At 56.3% G+C, this 18,185-nt stretch overlaps 4 protein-coding genes across 4 annotated transcripts; all 4 read left to right on the top strand.

The window, feature by feature from the left end:
- Positions 1-969: 969 nt before the first annotated feature.
- Positions 970-2,055, top strand: BKCO1_13000115 (uncharacterized protein; the record flags this gene model as incomplete). Its single annotated transcript, XM_020270835.1, has 1 exon — positions 970-2,055. One exon carries the CDS (start codon positions 970-972, stop codon positions 2,053-2,055), a length of 1,086 nt encoding a protein of 361 aa, XP_020132359.1.
- A 705-nt stretch (positions 2,056-2,760) lies between these two features.
- On the top strand, positions 2,761-4,176 carry BKCO1_13000114 (uncharacterized protein; the record flags this gene model as incomplete). The annotated part of the gene is made up of 4 exons (XM_020270834.1): positions 2,761-2,949; positions 3,378-3,596; positions 3,650-3,789; positions 3,852-4,176. 4 exons carry the CDS (start codon positions 2,761-2,763, stop codon positions 4,174-4,176), a joined length of 873 nt encoding a protein of 290 aa, XP_020132358.1.
- Positions 4,177-10,392: 6,216 nt separating this feature from the next.
- BKCO1_13000113 (uncharacterized protein) lies at positions 10,393-12,107 on the top strand (the record flags this gene model as incomplete). Its single annotated transcript, XM_020270833.1, has 4 exons — positions 10,393-10,433; positions 10,485-10,556; positions 10,611-11,536; positions 11,596-12,107. 4 exons carry the CDS (start codon positions 10,393-10,395, stop codon positions 12,105-12,107), a joined length of 1,551 nt encoding a protein of 516 aa, XP_020132353.1.
- A 1,343-nt stretch (positions 12,108-13,450) lies between these two features.
- On the top strand, positions 13,451-15,178 carry BKCO1_13000112 (squalene epoxidase; the record flags this gene model as incomplete). Its single annotated transcript, XM_020270832.1, has 3 exons — positions 13,451-14,044; positions 14,156-14,792; positions 14,904-15,178. The coding sequence occupies 3 exons, from the start codon at positions 13,451-13,453 to the stop codon at positions 15,176-15,178; spliced, it is 1,506 nt and encodes a 501-aa protein (XP_020132352.1).
- Between the last annotated feature and the right edge of the window lie 3,007 nt (positions 15,179-18,185).

The following is an 18,185-nucleotide window of genomic DNA, read 5'->3' as shown; positions in this document are numbered from 1 at the left end:
GCTGGCGCCCGCAGAAGACGGCCGGCTGGTTCCGGTTCGTCGAGGGTAGGGTAGTTTGTGTTTGTGTGCTTTGCGGAGGGGGGCTTTCTTTTTCCTGGGTTTCCCAGGGGCTTTAGCGTAGGCGTTTTTGTGCTTCTTCCATCCGTCACGGAGGCACCGAATGCTGATATCACCATCTGAGCGTTTCTCGGCTCACACACAAGAAATTTGCTCGCCCAGTGACCTCCGCCAGAATTGGTGAAATTAGCTTCCCGGAATACGGAATCCAACGTTGTAAAGGTTGGTACCCTTAGCCACTGCACCAGGCGACGTGGAACTCAGTTGAGTGTTCAGTTTGGCGTGCTCACTATATATATATCATGTTCGAAAAACTTACAAGGCGTCGAGAAGAGGCAGAAGGGTAGCGAATGTGGTTTTAAACCTTAAACTTACAACCCAAACTTCATCACACAGACCCAAGACCCGCTTCTGCACTTCTTAAATCTTCCGCCGTAGTACAGGCGGATAATAGCTGCACGGACTTCTCGGTAGCACGTGGGCATATCAGGGACTTGGTCTGGGCCAACGACCATGGTACTGATGGCGCACGCCGCCCAGGGTAAAAAGCGAGCTCAGCGATAGTTAGTCCGGTACAGTGGCGGATAAAGTGGAGTATATAGATCCACTCGGCCGTTTCTTTTCTTATCCAGCTTAGTTTAATGGTTTACTGCATATGACTTCTAGACAGCGCTTGTGGGATAAAGCGTACGGATGACAAAAAGGCGATGGTTCCTTCTGCAACGGGCCCAGCTTATCTTGCAGGGTCTTTCCCAAGTAGTATGATTGGGCGAGTGATGCGGGTGTTCCAGTGTTGAGCGCTTGATCAGAACCGCGACTGCCGTAGGGTACTTAAGGCAGTCGCCGCCCACTTCGGATAATCAGTATCGACAACTACCTTGCAAATTTCGCAACGCAGAAGCATCAACCACAATGGCTTCTGGAACTGATCCAAGCACGTCGGGCGAAGCTGCGGACCTCGCACCCTCCTACGCCTCCGTACTCTCCGAAGCCGTCGGCCTCGCCCTTGACGCCGAGTTCTGCCCCGCCACCGCTCCCAACCTTCGCAATGTCGTCAGTCTCGCTCGGTTCTTTGAGTTCGTTCTCACAATCGACTATGCGCCCTACTCCTCGCACCGTCGCGTTGGCCGCGTAGGGCTGTCCGACTTGGATGTCCGGCTCATATTCGAGGTCGGCGAGAACCTTGCCAGGGCACGCGTCAAGTTCGAGAACAGGATCGCCAAGCCCTACGATGCAGTGCACGGGGAGTGCCGGGACTGGCATGACCTCATCCACACTCAGATGTTTGTGGGAGACTGCTTCGAAGGTGTGGAGGACCAGAAGCTGTTCCTCGACCGGATAGTCATCCCGGCGCAGGCGCTCGGCATACCGCTGGATTATGCCGTCACTACTATATGGCGCTTCATCACGGGCGTAGGCACGTACGGTACCTATACCGGAAGCTTGAAAGAAGTACTCGCTAGGCGAGGCGTCGAAGGGTTGGCGCGCAGGCTCTGGGTTGATCGTCACGTTGTGATACCACGGTTGCCCGTCAGCAAACGGCGCCTGTTGATGGACGGCCTGAAAACGATACAAGGGTTATATTTCTTAGCTCTGGATGGCCCCAGTTTTCATGCGAACTCCGCTTGGGGACGAGACGGATTTGGGCGCAGTGAGCTGAAGTTCAAGGAAATGGCGTTAACGGAGACAGGGAAGCGCTGCGAGGAAAACATACGGGTTACGCGCGAGCAGGTGGACAAGATGCACGTCGGAAAGGAGGGAGAAGAGGAAAGAGTGTCGCAGGCCTGCGTTTGGGATGCCGATGAAGCATTGCTGATAGCGCAGAGGATACGGGAGAGTGGCGGCCCAATGCCCCCATCCCTAGAATCGAGGAAGAGGCCAGAGGTGAAGTTAGTGCTAAAAGAAAGGCGGAGAAAGTACTTTGGGCGCCCATGGAAGCTTCTGTGTAACTACATGGGATCAAAAATTCAGCTCAGATATCACTTTATACGTCGATGAAATTCTCTCCTTGGTGATTCATGTGCCCAAACCGTCCATAACGAGAGCACAGGGTCTAGCTGCTATTTAGGTACATACATCAAAATGCAAGTCATGATTCAGCTGCATGTCTGTGTGGAAGGTCGGGATAGTTGTTGAATTCTGCTCCATGTTGTTCACTGTGTTTCCGTTTCAGGACAGTGAAGGCCCGTTGCGTCAGGCGCGGCGCATGCAAGGCCTCGCTGCGAAACTCTCATTCTCAGTAACAGAGGTGATACCGGGACATGAAGCTGCAGTTTACCTGCTGGCGTAGCCGACTTCCCTGGGCGTGCAGGCAACGGCGCGTTCCATTGCATCGGTAGAGAATGAATAGGGCAATTTCGCCGCAGGGCTTTGCATTCTGGTGTTCAATCAGCTCTCGATGGTGTTGGTGCTGGTCAGTGCCTTCCGCCAGTTTTCTGTGCAAGGAAGGCAGGCGCATCCGCTGTCATGGCCGCTGCCCAAGTCGTCCGCTGCTGGCCCATGAGGAAGGAGCACTGCAGCTTCGACAGGTATATCTTTTCTTTCGCACTCTCTCCTCTCTCTCTTTTCTCTTTAGCACGAGGCTCACACCCATTCCGTACGTAGGGAGACCACATCAGGCTTCATGTTCCTATCCAACCTCGAGAATCTTTGCTAACTTCGTGATATCTTCTAGGCCTCCACAGCACCAACAACAACAACACAATGCCCCCGCTGCCCTCCGCCGCCGCCGCCACCATCACCACCACCACGATAGTCATTCCGCTGCTTGTCAGCGCCGCGCTCAGCGCGCTCGTTGCCTTGTTGGCAGTGTTCGTGCCGCTAGCTGACCGCTGGTTCCAGCGGCGGCAGATCGCCGCCGACAGGGAGGCCACCGCCGCCGAAAGGCGCGCTGTAAGTCAAACTTGAATGCAACATTTTTACACAGAGGATTTTTCTCATTTTCGGGTGGTGTTTCTCTGGCGCTAATTGAGTGGCAGTGACAGCCATTTGGTCTCATTGGCTCTCAGAGACGTTCAACGACACACAACGACATTCAACAGCTCCTCTAGAATGGCTGCGGCTGCCCCTAGCTCCGTCGACGTGTTCGATCGGGGCAAGCGCCTGGAGTCGGCTCGCATAAACGGGTATCGCTGCAAGAGCCCCTGCGCGAAGTACGTTAAAGTCGGCGATTGGTGCACCTTTCCCAGCATCTTGACGGAGGAGTTCCTCGATGGCCGCGGTGCGAAGTGCTTGAGTTGCGAGAGCTTAGCTGGCTAGGATTACCTCTAGGTGAGGTTTATTAAGACTTATTAAGAGCATTTGACTAATAATAAGTGTAGCTGCCTTCTAACTTCCCGCCTTTCCTTACTAAGCGCATCTCTGCCGCCGTGAAGGATGAAGATGAGGCCGCGTACAAGACTACGTGTGCCCAGGCTAAGCCGTGGCTGAGGACCAACTTCCCGAAGGAGCGTGGTGTCCTTCGCTTGCACATGGGTGGCGACCAGGCTCGTCAGGATGGTTCCAAGAGCGGACAGGGCAAGGGCAAGGAGAAGATTCTCGTAAGTTGAATTTTAATTGCATTCATTGAATTTTAACTGATGTTATTGTGCAGCAGCGGTCGGCTTCGCGTGCCAATCTCTCGGAGTCGTCGTCTGGTGGTGAGCTTGCGGCTCTTCGCAAGCGCGTCAAGGTTAATGTGCGTAAAATATGTAGAGGCGACGACACGAAATGCGTGTCGAGGCGGTCCTTCGGGTATGTTCCCTATACAGCAACATCAACTTCATGTTTTTTACAGTGCTAACTTGCTGTGATAGGACATTCTTGCCGCCGCCACCATCGCCACCACCACCACCGCCGCCGCCGCCACGCCGCCCGGACGGCCCAGGCTTTAAGATCCCTGACCCGGGCTTCGGATCGGGGGCGAGTCTGAACGGGGACCTGAGCTCCTTGACAACTACCAATGCGGAGCAGGTTCGCCGCAGGATCGACAGAGATACCCTCAGGGCCCAAGATGTCGACACCCAGCAGTATGGCTCCGCCGCAATCGTCGACCAAGTGAATTTCGCGAATAAACTCGGCCCGAACCCAAGATCCCTTAAGAAAGGCTGCATGGTACCCTGGCTTCTCTCTTTTCTATGAGAGGGGTTTGCTTTTTAGAACGTGAACAGGCTTTTTCCAAAAATTCATCGTTTTTTTGCTCTGTCTCAAATCTGCTACGCTCTGAAGCTGGGTTCATCCCATCTTGTTGGTCCTATTGTGCCCTTGCTGTACACTGCCGCCCATACAATCCACCTCGGCACTTTTCTCTTTCTACACATCATGGCCAGCAGCAACGCAACGGTAACAACCACACTCAACATGAAGTTGGCTGGTTCGCTGCCAGCATAGTCGCAGCCAGCGCTGGTCGGGCTGATGACGACGACGACGACATATGGTGAGATGGTGATTCAGGGCAAGACCGCTGTAAGATGGGCTTCGGCCCATTAGCGGCGCTGTCCAGACGTGTCTCCTCTTCCCGGGAGTGAGAGGGATCCTCTTGGACGGCCTTGTCCGTGACGGTCGAGATCATGTCCTGGCTCGGTGGGGGCTGGTGGCAGTGCAGTTTCGTGATGGAAGTCCAGGCAACTGTTTTGAATAGAACCAGGTTGACCGGGGATAGGGTTGAGCTCGCTGTAGGCCTTATCCTGCCCGGAAGTCTCGTTGACTTGGCAGACCGGACAGTGGTCGTTCCCGCCTCCCTGTCGCTGCCCGCCCGCGCGTCTGTGGCTGCCCGCTACCATTGCCTTTGCCGCAGCAGTCCCCTTCGCGCTGCCCGCCAACCGCAAACGCAAATGTACCACCGCCTGGTCTCTGCCGCTGGAAAGTGTCGAGCTGTTCGAGGATGGTAGAACCCTGGCAAGCTTCCACTATCTGTGGCTCTTCAAACAGGAAGTCGAGAGGGGAGCCCCGGACGAACTTTTTATGCCGGTTTCCAAGGTGCTTGGTCAATCAAGAGCGGTGACAATCACCGAATCTTCCCCAATCATTTCTTTCCTACCGAACTCGTAGTAAGCGACTTACGCATCCCCGAAACTGCAACTCGGCGGAAGTGCTCCAAAGCAGGAACAGCGATTGAGCAAAGGAAGAGATGTGTCACGGGCGCCCGGCTGTTTCTTGTATTCTGGCTTTTGCGTCAGCATCTTTTCTTTCTTTCTTTTTGTTTCCTAAGCGGCATCAGGTATACTCCTTGTTGCTGCCTCCTGACTTTGTCGTGGTGGTTCCAAACCTCCGCGGAAATGGTTGTCAGGCTTTGGTTGCGTTTCTGTGGCCAGTTGAGGCAGTTGCGTTTTGTAGACGGGGAAATGAAGGTCCTTTTTCTCGTTTGGAAGCATACCTTCTTTTGTGCTCTGATACTGTGGTGGTGGAGAGCCGATGATACCATGCAGGGCAGGGTCTCTGGACTCTGGACTCTGGACGCGGGAGTGGGAAGAGGCTTGCCAGAGGTTTGGGGCCCGAACGAAGTATGGTTTAAAGTAGTTTCTTTAGCCAGCTATGCTAGAACCAACAATAAAAACGACTCTCCTTCATCTTCTCTCTTACCTCCCTGTTGTCTGTCTCGCCTCTCGTCTCGCCTGCTACGACGTGTGGTTGCTTCGACCGATCATCCAGGGTGTTCACCATACGTCCTGCCCTTCGTCAATACAATCCGCCGTAGACTTGCCGGTCGACCTGCGTGTACCATCGTTAGCTGGGACACCCGTTCCTCCAAAGTGAACTTCCCGAAGCTGCCTCCGTGGTCTTCCTTCATCAACTCCATTCACCCAAGCCCCGTGTAAGGACCAAAGACTCGAGCGGCTGCTTAGACCTGTAAAGCTGAGGACTGCATGACCTGTGTGCAGTGGCTCATAGTCAGTTGACTTCCGCCCTCGAAAGGAGCTTGGTTTCCCCGCGACGGCCAGGTCTGTACATCCCCTCAGGCTGTCGCCATCACATGTCAGCCTGGCCACACTGCTTTTCCCGGCCTTTCCATCCTCTGCCGAGGCTTCCGCACTCTGTTCATAAATTTTATGCCGACGCAAGCTGGTTGAAGAACAAGTGGGACCGTCGTCGTGGAGGAACTGCTGCTGACCTCACATGCAAGTTTATCGCCGACCTGCAGTGCCGTGCTCCATTTATTCCCCATTTAAAACAGCTGGCTACGCGATTTTCTAAGCGAACCGGCTGTTGAAGATAAGGACATCGTTTTAGCCGTTCGTCAGGTATTGTATGTATACCAGACTGAAGAGGTCAGGACCCGTTTACAGCTGCTGGACAGCAAATCTCGTCTATATATTCATCAACTGCTACCACATTTTCCATCAAAGCAGCATCGGGTCTGTGGTTTAGTGGTATAATACTCCCTTAGCATCGAAAACCCCAATTAAAAACGGGGCTAATTATGTATGGGAGTGGTCCGGGGTTCGGTAAATATTCCCAGGTTCGAATCGCATTGACAGCAAATTAATTCTTAACAGATTCCCCGCGGATCCATCATTAACTGGTTCAATTCCGGTATTATATCTTTTTTGTTTTGCCTGGACATTAATAATTGGAAACTTGTACAGGTGGGTATTGCAGCGGAAGGCTAGCGTCAAGTGATTTTTTTTTGCGATCAATGCGACTTTGACCTATCATACCCTTAGGATACGACCAGGGCCACGTTTTCTTTGCGAGTTGATGTAGTTCTGACTTATCGTGCCACATTAAAAGTACCGCCAGGACCCCCGGTACGAAAAACCCACAATCTTCGCGCTAGCCTTCGGCTGCGAGAGGGAGCTGTAGACCGGGTGCTGGCCCGGGTTCGATTCGATTCCCGGCGGATGCAGCGAATCCCATAACGGGGTTACACCTTTTTTGCTTGCGGTGTGAAGAGGAGAAGAAAAGGGGAGGTTTGGTGGTGTTGGTGGTGTTGAGGGCAGCAGAAGCCCGAGGGGCGAGTTTTTGATTGTTGTTTTTGCTGCAACACCAAGGCTCGAAGGCAGGCGAGCTCGGGCAAGACAGATGTGCAGGAGATCGGCAAGCTGGAGCGTGGGCTGTTGGGCGGATGCGACGGTACAGAAAAATTTTTGCGGGGGCCGAGTCGGCTCGGAGGCCAGACCCGCTAGCGTCCCTAGCGTCCCGGCTGCGGCAACGCTAGCGGGAAGCGCTAGTGCCCGAAGCGGCCGAATCTGCCGATGGTAGCCGAATGCGACTACGACGCGCGAAGAAAAAGGAGGGACGAAACGCGGTTGCAGGCAGCCTCGAGGGTTGCGGAGGGTGAAAATGACAGTTACTGTGGTATGAAAGAGTATCTCCGTTATCTACTATCTAATAATTCCTCGCACGCACAATGATAGGTCCTGTCTTGCCGCAGCGCCCGCAGCGCCTTTGCGAAGTCGTGCCGCCACCTGCGCGCAACCTCTTTACGATCTTTTTACCTTCCTCATATCTACCAGCGTCCTTAGGAGCAATCGATCGGAGCACTCCTCCAATGTCAAATGTCCATGATTCTGTATACTCCCTTTTGCGACTCCCACGATTTATGACTGCCTCATTTGTTGTCCCGGTCGTTGTCGCCAACTCCGACAACCCAACCACCAGGTGTTGTCCTCCTACCAGGGTAGATATGTGATTCTTGCCCACGGAGATGATCACAGGCAGTATGGATAGTTTGCTACCTGTAAGCAGATGAGAAAACGGACCGTGGGAATCCGTCAAGGTTCATGTCGAAAGCATCTTTGACGTCTTGGTGAGCGTGGTCTTCGTACACATTTCCAACTCTGGGACAGTTGGCGGTAACTGCAGCAGCTGAAATAAAGAGTCCGTTTACCATCGTTTACCATGTAGCGGGCCAAAACACCTTTGGAAAAGGCCTTGGCTGCTGCCAAATTTGCGGTGGGGAGGACAAGAAAAGAGATCAATGCGGCCATGATGATGAGTGATGTATGAGAGGTTGTGTCCTTGATGTCAGTATCAACGTGTGTAGGATCGCATCTCGTACAGCTCCTCAAATGCTCATACTCTCCTCCATAACCACTGACTTGACGGATGTCGGAGTCGTGGCTAGCGGGTTCCGTTGAGGCAGCAATACCATCTGGGCTGACGAAGACTCGTTTTTGTCCAAGGGTGGATATCATGGACTCGAGGAAGTGAGAATTTCTCACGACTATGCCTGTTTGCCGAAGTTGGTAGTCCACGGTAGTTCCAGTTAAACCCAAGACTTGTGGTTGCAGTCGTGAGAAGGATTCACATCTTGTACCATCTCCCTCCTACCAGTCGCTTGCAGAAACCATGCGGCGTGCTCGGCAAGCTGCGGACGAAGAGCAATTGCGGCGCGGAGGGTCGGTGTTGCCACCGTGAATCTAGGCGACAGTACACCTAGCCAGGCCATGGCTTGGCGTTCACGTTCTTCGTAAACATGCAGAGTTGACTATGCTAGAGTGAAGTGTTTCTTGATACGTACGGGACTCATTTTCTGGTAATAGATATGATATTTGTGCAGCAAAATTGAAATTGCCCCCGCTACCAGTCTAGAACGTTCTTGAGGATGGCTGCGCGTTGTTCAATGACTGGTCTGTCCGATACGCGAGCATCGACACAAGCATGTTCGGTGGCTCCCACTCGGGTGACCTCTGGGTCAGCGACAGAGACCCCGCATTGTCCCATTGTGGCTGACGCAGCGCCGTAAAGATGGGCCGATAACGACGTTTCTACAGAGATTTGATTGACCCGAGCTGCATGTTCGTTTTCGTGATGCCGAGTCTCGATATGGTACGGACTGTTAGCCGTTTGGATTGTCAGCCTGAAGAAACAAGAGTGAACGACTTGACAAGCTTCCACGCAGTAGAATGTTGGACAAAGGGTCGAATTTCGCCATGGATTTTTGAGAATCCGCGCTTTTGCGCATCGAAAAGCAAACGGGATCGAAAGACGGCTCTCGAACTAGGGCGGCTTAATCTAACAGTGTTTCCGCTTCGTGTTGCACAGAAAGGCGCGATGCAAGCTCGGGCGATAAGGCAGGCTTGGCCTCGTACCGGAAAATCACGACCTCCTGAGGGGAGCGCAGGCAGTTCGTTCTTGCTTTCGCAGTGACGCGATGGCGTGTCGGGTGCCGACCGGAGGCGGCACTTGGGCCGGCGAGCTTGCGTTGGCGCGGGTGCGGCGGGGCAGAGGATGCGCAAGCGGCTGCTGGATGGAGCAAGAATGCGACTGCACAGCCTCGCGGGGAGCACGGGCAGGCGTGTCAGAAGGAGTCCCGGCGCGAGGTGAAACATGCGATGGCAGAAAGCGGCGATGTCGCGAATCTGGGATTGCTATTCTCAGCTGGTGCGGCCCGCGGTTTGATTGCGGCACCCGCGCTAGGCCTGTTCCTGGCGAGGGGCCTCCCGCTAGCTGCTGGTCCTGCTGGTCCTGCTGGTCCTCGCTTGCGCATCCTCTGCGCCCACGCCCGCTCGACTGCCTCGCTCGTCTGTGATCGCCCTCCGTCCGCTTCTGCCGTTTCGAGATCTGTCAGCCTGTGGCCTCGGCCGTACATTACTGCTCCATAACCGTCCAACTGCTCGCTGGAGGGACCCGCCTCGGCTCTGCGCCACTGCCCGATTGCGCCAGCCCGATGCCTCTTCCGGCAGCCGTCGCTTGGTGAGTCGCGCGACAGAGCCTCCATCATGCACCCACGCGTCTTGGCGTAGCTTCGGTCGACCATGGTGCCCTGTGCCCTGGGGGGGGGAGCTTCCTTTGCACGTCCCCGTTCTCGACACAAGTCCCGGAGCCGCTTCTCAACTTCTCCCACACCTAGGTACTCGCTCCACACCGGCGCCGCCCGATGCCCTCTTCCGGACCGCCCTTCTCGGTCTGGCAGACCGCTGAGGTGCGCGCAGTGTCTGGTGTCGTTCGGAACTCGCTCTCTTCCTGGCTCCCTCTTGATCCAATAATGCGGGGGCATTGCTGCATTCGACTGGCGCCGCATCCCGGGGTCTGCGCGTACACCTGCCCACCTGTCAGGACACTTAAAACGTTTCAGCTATAGCCAAGCCTTCGAAACGACTCGGTTGATCTCCCAGTAGCCTCTTGGGGTCCTCTGCGCGAGCGCCCTCCCTAGTCACCCTACTATAGAAGGCAATACCCGCCATGCCGACTCGTGAGGCCCTTGTTCGCCCCTCCCGTATCCCTCCGTCGGTCCTGCCGCTCTCTTTTCTCCCTTGTCGAGTAGAGCTCGACTGTCTCTGTTCGCATTGTCGTTCTTTCTGTCGCCCAATCCCCTGCCCGCCACTCTTTTCACCCCGCTGCTATCCCAACATCTAGCTGCCCCGCAGCACGACGATCTTTTGCAACCTCTACCGCTTATATCTAATACTAATCATGGGTGGCTTTGCGAGTATCGGCTTGGTCTGGAAGTTCTTGTGCGTGGTCCAAAGCACCGCCTCCCCTACCCGCGCTGACGTCGTTTGCAGTATCGTTTTTGCGTGCCTGCTCGTGCTCACAATCCTTGCTGGATTCTGCAAGCTGCTCTACAGCAGACAACAGTAGGCCTCCGCTTTCCGGCCCCGCCCCCGTCGCATTGCTCACACGTTCTCCAGGTTGAAGAAGCACATTGCGCTCAAGAAGCAGCAGACGACAGCGGAGACGGACAATCTAGCCTTGAATGATAGAGAGAGGGACGAGGGCGATCTTTTTGGAATCAGGGCATTGGAAGCTGGATACTATGGCGGCGTCGCCCAATCTCGCCCGACCTCTCCCACCGGATCCTCAATGCGTGCCTCTTCCCGGCATCCTTCCGTCAGCACCAACACTTTGATCGGCAGCGCCGTTTCTCAGACACCAAAGCTTATCTCCCCCGCCACCAGCGTCACGCATCTGCCTCATGGCACAAACGCTTCTGGAGATGCTGCTCCCAAGCCACCGTCGTCGCCGCCGCGCAGGAACGCGCAACTCACCTTGAGGCTGGAGCCCTCACAAGCAGAGCTTACCGGCAGGAAGAACCACGGCGTCGTTGAAGTCGCCGCCCAGACGGAGGCTTCTCCCGGGGAGCCCGCATCTCCCACCACCCCCACCTCCCCCATCTCCCCCAAATGCGTATCCCGCCCCGACATGGAGCCCGAGTCTCCGATCATCCGCATATCGGCCGTGTCCAACGACCGTGGAGAGAGCTCCACGTCACCTGAACTTCTCCGCCCTGCCGTTTACCACCCAGAAACACCGCAGCTTCCCGTGGTGGAGACGGTGTCGCGCATCTCGTGGAGGCCTTCGACTGCCGATGACACGGCGGCAAATGCCAACTCGATGGCCGCCTCGTTGGATTACACCATGGGCGCTCCCTCGACGGGAAGCAATCCTTCATCGCCCGCGCGTGGCGCATCGCCGCTCCCGTCGCCCGTCAGGGTGTACCCGCAATCTTACATCCCTCGTCGTTCGAGAGACGAGGCGCGCTCGATTTTCCCCGCCGAGTCTCCCGAACCGCGATCGAGAAAGGGCTCCTTGTCGTCAATCAGGAGCCGTCGCGCTAGTATGCATTCTCCCTCTGACATGGCTGCCAGTGCACGTGACTTACCGGCATGGGTGTAGAAGCCGAGGACGAGGGAGACATCCCCGCTGTGCCATCTCTAGAAATCGAAGCCAACTTTTACATCCTCCAACCCTCCGTCTATGTGCCGCAACACAAGCGCGATGTGAGCGCATCGGAGAGCGCGTACAGCACCGACTCGCTGCGCCGCCGGTCGTCGGTCTCCAGCGCCGAGACGGTCACAGGAGAAGCATTGCCGGCCACCACCAAGTTTGGTCTCGAGCGCAGTGACAGCATGTCCAGCCGGCGCCATAGCATCGGGGCCAACTCGCTGATGCCCCCGCCCTCGCCGAATCCAGCGGGCACAGACCGGTTCAGCGAATTCTTCGACGCCTACTACCGGCATTCGCAGTCGATGGTCGGGTCGGAACCGAGCGTCGAGGCTGTGCGAGTGGAAACGTTGGCGATCCCGAGGCATTCGACCATCGTCGAGGTGCCAACGCCACTCGCGTCGCCGATGCCCGACAAGAAGCGCATGAGCGTGCGGGTTACTGAGGCCGAGGCGGCGTTCTGAGCGAAAAGCGCGCGGGAATCTCGACGCGCAGGAGCGGGCGAAGAAGTCGTGGATGCATACCACCGGGTGATTACCCCAGGCGTTTTCCTTTTTTTTTTCTTCGAGCGACATCATTGCGAGCATTCCCCCGGGCGTCCACAGAGTCTCGACGTCTTGCTCTTCTTTTCCTTGATGATTTTGATTCCCACCGAGTTCTCTTTTCTTTTTGCTACCCCCTCTCTCTCTCAAGACCGCGCAATATCGCTTTGCAGCGGCATCTCTTACTAGCCAGCCACCGCCTTATATGGCACGTACGGCCAATGATGCACACAGAAGAAGAAGATCAAGAAGACGGAAGTTGGAAGATTCAGGCACTTGTATATAGTAAGGTGCATAATAGTAATACCACGCTTTCTGCTGGGCGGTGGACCATGACTCTCGCGCCAAGGCGGATGGCGGTTTTATGAGGATGTGATGGCGGATAGACGAAGTGGGCTGCGAGGCGTTGAGATGGCGGCACAATGGGCTGACCACCACGTGTTTGTGGTGAAGATGGCGCCGTGCTCCCCCCGCACTCCAGCAGCTGCTGCACGCTGAGCTGTGCGACCGCCGGGGAAGAGGTGGCCGCTGCTGTGCCGCCCGCCACCGCACCGCCGCGGCCATGGGCAGCCGGCGGGTTCCTGGCGCGGTTCCTGCATGTGAAAGCGCGGCCGGCTCACCGCCCTCAGCGACGCCCGCGCGCCCCTGTCCGCCTTCGCTCTGGTTGCGCCACCCGATTCCCCATCATCATGACCCTGGCCCAGCAATCGCGAGACCTCTCGACGACTTTTTTTTTTTTCTCTTCTTCTTTCCTCTTGCGCTCGTCCCACCAATCTTATCTGCTTTAATTGATCCATTGGGACTGGCCGCATCCGATTTTTTTTATAATAAAGCTCGGGGTCCCTGCAGCAATTTCTGGGCCAACAAAAACGCCCTCGGCTGATCCTCTCGACGTCTATTCGCTCCCTCGCGCCGCCTCGAGAGATTCAACCTCAACCCGTCGACCCCGTCGACTCCTCCACCTTCCGCCTCGACGACCGCACCCACACCCGCACAACCCTCCGCGTGTGCGCCCCGCTGACCGACTCGTCTTTCCACCCTCCCCCTTTCCGACGACAAAAAGTCATTACATCACCATCGTCGCCTTCCGCAGCAACAGCAGCAGCAGCGCCGCAACGCACCACCGCCGCCGCCGCCGCCGCCGACCGCATCACACACGCACGCCACTTCCACCACCGACCGCATCACGCACGCACGCCCACGCACAACCGCCCGCCCCCCACCGAAAAACAACCACAACACCACCACCACCACCACCACCCACAATGCCCCTCATCCTCGACGACACGGGCCCCTCCACCACCGCCCCCACCCCACCCTCCGGCACCGACCCCACGGCCCGCGGCCCCTACCACGACGAGCAGCACCGGCGGCGCCTCGTCCACCACGACGCGGACGTCGTCATCATCGGGGCGGGCGTGTTCGGCACCGCCGCGGCCGTGGCGCTCGCGCGGCAAGGGCGGTCGGTGATCCTGCTCGAGCGCTCGCTGCGGGAGCCGGACCGGATCGTGGGGGAACTGCTGCAGCCGGGCGGGGTGGGGGCGCTGCGGGCGCTGGGGTTGGGGGATTGTCTGGAGGGGATCGACGCCGTGCCGTGTTTTGGGTATGATGTCGTGTATTATGGGACGGGGGTGGGGATTCCGTATCCGAAGGAGGAAGGGGCTGGTGGGGGGAATGGCGGGAAGAGGCCGCAGGGGAAGGGGTTTCATCATGGGAGGTTCATTTCGAGGTTGAGGGAGGCGGCGGGGAGGGAGCGGAACGTGACGGTGGTGGAGACGGAGGCGAAGGATTTGGTGAGGAATGGGTGGACGGGGCAGGTGTTGGGGGTGGAGTGCTCGACGAAGGGGGAGAAGGATTATGTGAGTTTTCTTTTCTTTTTTTTTTTTGTGATCTACTGCTACATCGCGGCGTGGTTGGGGTTCGTTCGGGTTGGAGAGAGAGAGAGAGAGAGAGATTGCTGACGGGTGCAGTACTTCGGCCACATCACGCTCGTCGCCGACGGCTACGCGTCCAAGTTCCGCAAGTCGAACCACCCGCACCGGCCCGAGGTGCGCAGCAAGTTCTTCGCGCTCGAGCTGATCGATGCCGAGCTGCCCATGCCCGGCCACGGGCACGTCATCCTCACCGAGGGCCCGCCCGTGCTGCTCTACCAGATCGGCACGCACGAGACGCGCGCCCTGATCGACATCCCGGACAAGCTGCCCTCGGCCTCGGTCGCCGCCGGCGGCGTCAAGAACCACCTGGAGAACGTGGTGCTGCCCAGCCTGCCCAAGTGCGTGCAGCCGAGCTTCGAGGCCGCCATGCGCGCCGGCAAGCTGCGCTCCATGCCCAACTCGTTCCTGCCGCCCGCGACCAACCGCACCCCGGGCCTGGTCATCGCCGGCGACGCCCTGAACATGCGCCACCCGCTGACGGGCGGCGGCATGACGGTCGCCTTCAACGACGTCGTCTTGCTGGCCGAGCTGCTGCATCCCGACAGCGTGCCCAGCCTGGCCGACCACCACCTCGTGCTCAGGCAGATGAAGGCCTTTCATTGGCGCCGCAAGAACTGGGCCGCCGTCATCAACATCCTCGCGCTGGCGCTGTACGCGCTGTTCGCCGCCGACGGTAAGCTTCACTTTCCTCTCCTCCCTTTCCTTTCCTTCCTGCTCTTTTTTTTTTTTTTGAGAAGAGGAAGGAGACTTGATCAAAGCTCTAACGTCAATAAATCAAACACAGACCCCAACCTCAAGACGCTCCAGCTCGGCTGCTTCCGCTACTTCCAGCGCGGCGGCAACTGCATCGACGGGCCCGTCGGCTTGCTCGCCGGCATCATCCGCCAGCCGCTCATCCTCTTCTACCACTTCTTCTCCGTCGCCATGTACGCCATCTGGATCCGCGTGTCGGAGGCGCCGCTGCTGATGAAGCCGTGGGCGCTCGTCAGCAGCGTCGCCGTCTTCTGGACCGCCTGCAGGGTCATCTTCCCGTACATTTGGTGCGAGTTGAGGCCGTGAAACTGAAGAAGGGTTGTTTTGTTGTTGTTGTTTTGGGGATGATCAGAAAAAGAAGAGTGGAAATGAGGGGGAGGGGGGAGGGCAGCAGAGAGATGGGGAGCTTACTGCTGTCGAGACTTGTTGGGCTGCGCCCTGCCGTCGTCGTCGTCGTCGTCGTAGACGTCGTCGTCGGCGTATTCGACACGTACTGCTTTGCAAGACTTGCATGGTGTTTCTGTTCAAGAGAAAAGGCGAAGAGAGATGGAGATGAAAGACGAATTCTTGTTCATGGCTTTCGACGAAGTTTATACGTTTCGACGCTTGTATAGTACAGACGAGTAGTCTCTGTTTTGATGAATAGACCAAGTAATTTTTAATACAACTTTTCATTTCTTGGAAGACAAACCAGTCGCTTGAGAGATCCGAGTCTGGTTCCGGGTATGCGTCGCTTCCATTAGGATCACGTTCCTTCGGGGCGGGCTCGAGGTGCGCTATGGAGTTGACTAGGTGGATCCTCCAGTTCGGGGGTATGTCGACTTCGTAGGCCAGATTACTGACCTTGCGTTTAATAGGGAATAGGCCGACCCGTTGATGTATGAATTTTCAGTCCGCGTGTCCGAGGGCCTTGTATCCCTGATGGATCCTGATAAAGACCTTGTCACCTACCCATAAGCGTAACGGCTTGTGGTGAGCGTTATATCAAGTCTTTCAGTCAACAGCGGCGAAGGAGATGGCCTTCTAAGCCTTCGCCGCCTGGCGGCAAGGGGATCCATCCTTGGATTGGCTCTATAAAGGAGCTGGTTTGGGGAGAAACTGGTGGTCGGGTTGATGGCGTTGATGGCGTTGTTCATCGAGGCCTATAAAGGGGGGAGGACCGCTGTCCATTCGGTGTCGGGGAAAGTAGAGACGTGGTATCTAATAGCAAGCTCTACCGTTTGGTTCGTACGTCCGGCCTGGCCGTCGGCTTAGAGGTAATATGCGGTAGTCATGTACTGTGATATCCGCAACTTACAGCATACTTGCTCCCAAAAGAAGGAGGTAAACCGGGGGTCCTGTCCCGTAATCTGTACCCGGGGGAGCCCCTAGCCATTGGATAGAACCTTCTTAGCATATTGCTCCGCCCATTCGGACGCCATCCAATGTTCATTACCCTTCACGAGGAGGATTTTTTTTGCCACCTGCTTGCTTGTGCTTGTAAAAGAGAAATGAAAAAATGGAAGAAAAGGAAGTTGTTCACCCGTCAATGGAGAGTATGGGAGGATCAAGCAATGGCAACAGCAGGACGAATGCTGATTCCATCGAACAGTCAGAAGTATACATCAACCCGCCTAAATCGGTAGGGCAGACCACGGCCGAGAGGTTGCGGTTCAGCAAGTCGGGAATCCTGCTAGACAGCCTCATGCGTGCGCCGCCAATTGGCCACGACACTAACTTTCTTCGATTGGTTCTCACGCCACAGTCAGAGAATAAGTATGTAGTCTTGTTCCTATATGCTAATTTCAATGTCGTTTCTCGTGGTGGTCTGCCCGTGGAAAGCCCTACACCAAGTCTTCATCAAGCTTCTTTCCATCAAGTCCAACGACGCCTTACTATTCGCCTGGGCGAGTCCATATTCGGGTTTCTCGCTTATCCTTACGAGGTAGCGAAGGGGCCAATATGGCTCATAGACCTAACTGGGGCACTTCGGCACGCACTGACTGCTACAATGTGTGATTATGAATGACAATGCTGCTCTCGTCTATAATCACCTCCGGCTCAACCCGCCGCCAAGCTTCCGTCTCCCTTACAAAGCCTTGTGGCCATTCCACAAAAGCTTGCCTTGCGGTACACGCCCTTGGATGACATCATTTCACCTGGCATGCCAACCTCAGCCTTAACGACTGCCCCTTGAATGCCTTCCAGCCGCCGGGTACGTAGCCTCCTCTAGGCCACAGTCCATGACTGCTTTTTCCCGCGGACCCGAGAGGCGATCACGCTACGAGTGCCACATGCCCGGTGTGCACGGTCAAAGCCACCGCCGCCGCCACGGCTACACAGAGTCGATCGGGGCGATGCGGGAATTCCTGGTCCGCATACCACACCTCGACCCCCTCCTCTCCCCGGCGAAAGGAGGCAAAACCCGGGATCGCAGACACACCACGCCAGACAATGTTGCTCATCACGCGCATTACATGGCACACGGCAGCCCAGCTACACACCCGCGCCTGCATGTGAACCACAATCCCTCCACACCAATACACCCACCCACCCCCCCATCATCCCCGTCAGCGCCACACCTGGAAGGTCAGCCAAAATGGCTGTCTCACTCTCCCACCTTCCCCTTCCTTCCTTCTTTCCTTCCACCACATCCCTGGCGCAGACGGGTCGAAACGCGCTTATCGATCTGTGCGACCTCATCGTGCGACGTGCATATCCGAAAGCCAGGATCCGCCTGGGGTGGGCCGTCGAGCCGACGGGGGGGAGAAGAGCACAGAAGATTGGCCTTGGGACAGAAAAAGAAAAAAAGGAAAGCCATCCGTGGGCATGTGGCAACACAGAGGATTGTGGTAGGTGGAGGGAAAAATTGAAAATAGAAAAATAAAGAAAATTATTGCTTGTTCCACATCCACACACACACGCACACACACACACACACACACATACTCACAACTATCTCGCACACGCACACGTACACACACACACACGTATACATACACGCTCTCACACGGGTCGCACTGGCGGTACGACTGCAACGGAAGACGAATTTTGTGCGCCAGTTAATGGACGAGACTTTTGGCAAAAGAAAAAAAAAAGAAGGTCCCATATCTGGTAGGTCACTGGTTGAAGACTTCCACCCCCTTTTCGTTGTTTCCCTTTACTTCGTGCTTCTGCTGCTGTGCGTCTCTCGTCACCGATTCCCTGGCGTGGACCTCGCTTTTCAGCCCACACAAGACTTGAATCCCTCCCAATCGGCGATGAGTCCCATTTGGTGAACGGGCATGGAAGGCGGCCCAAGTCTTCCTAAAAGGGAAAGGAGGGTTGGTGTCCG

Source organism: Diplodia corticola (assembly GCF_001883845.1).
Source record: "Diplodia corticola strain CBS 112549 chromosome Unknown scaffold13, whole genome shotgun sequence".
Classification (NCBI taxonomy): domain Eukaryota; kingdom Fungi; phylum Ascomycota; class Dothideomycetes; order Botryosphaeriales; family Botryosphaeriaceae; genus Diplodia; species Diplodia corticola.
Note: the sequence above shows the minus strand (reverse complement) of the source record. Positions and strands in the feature narration are given on the sequence as shown.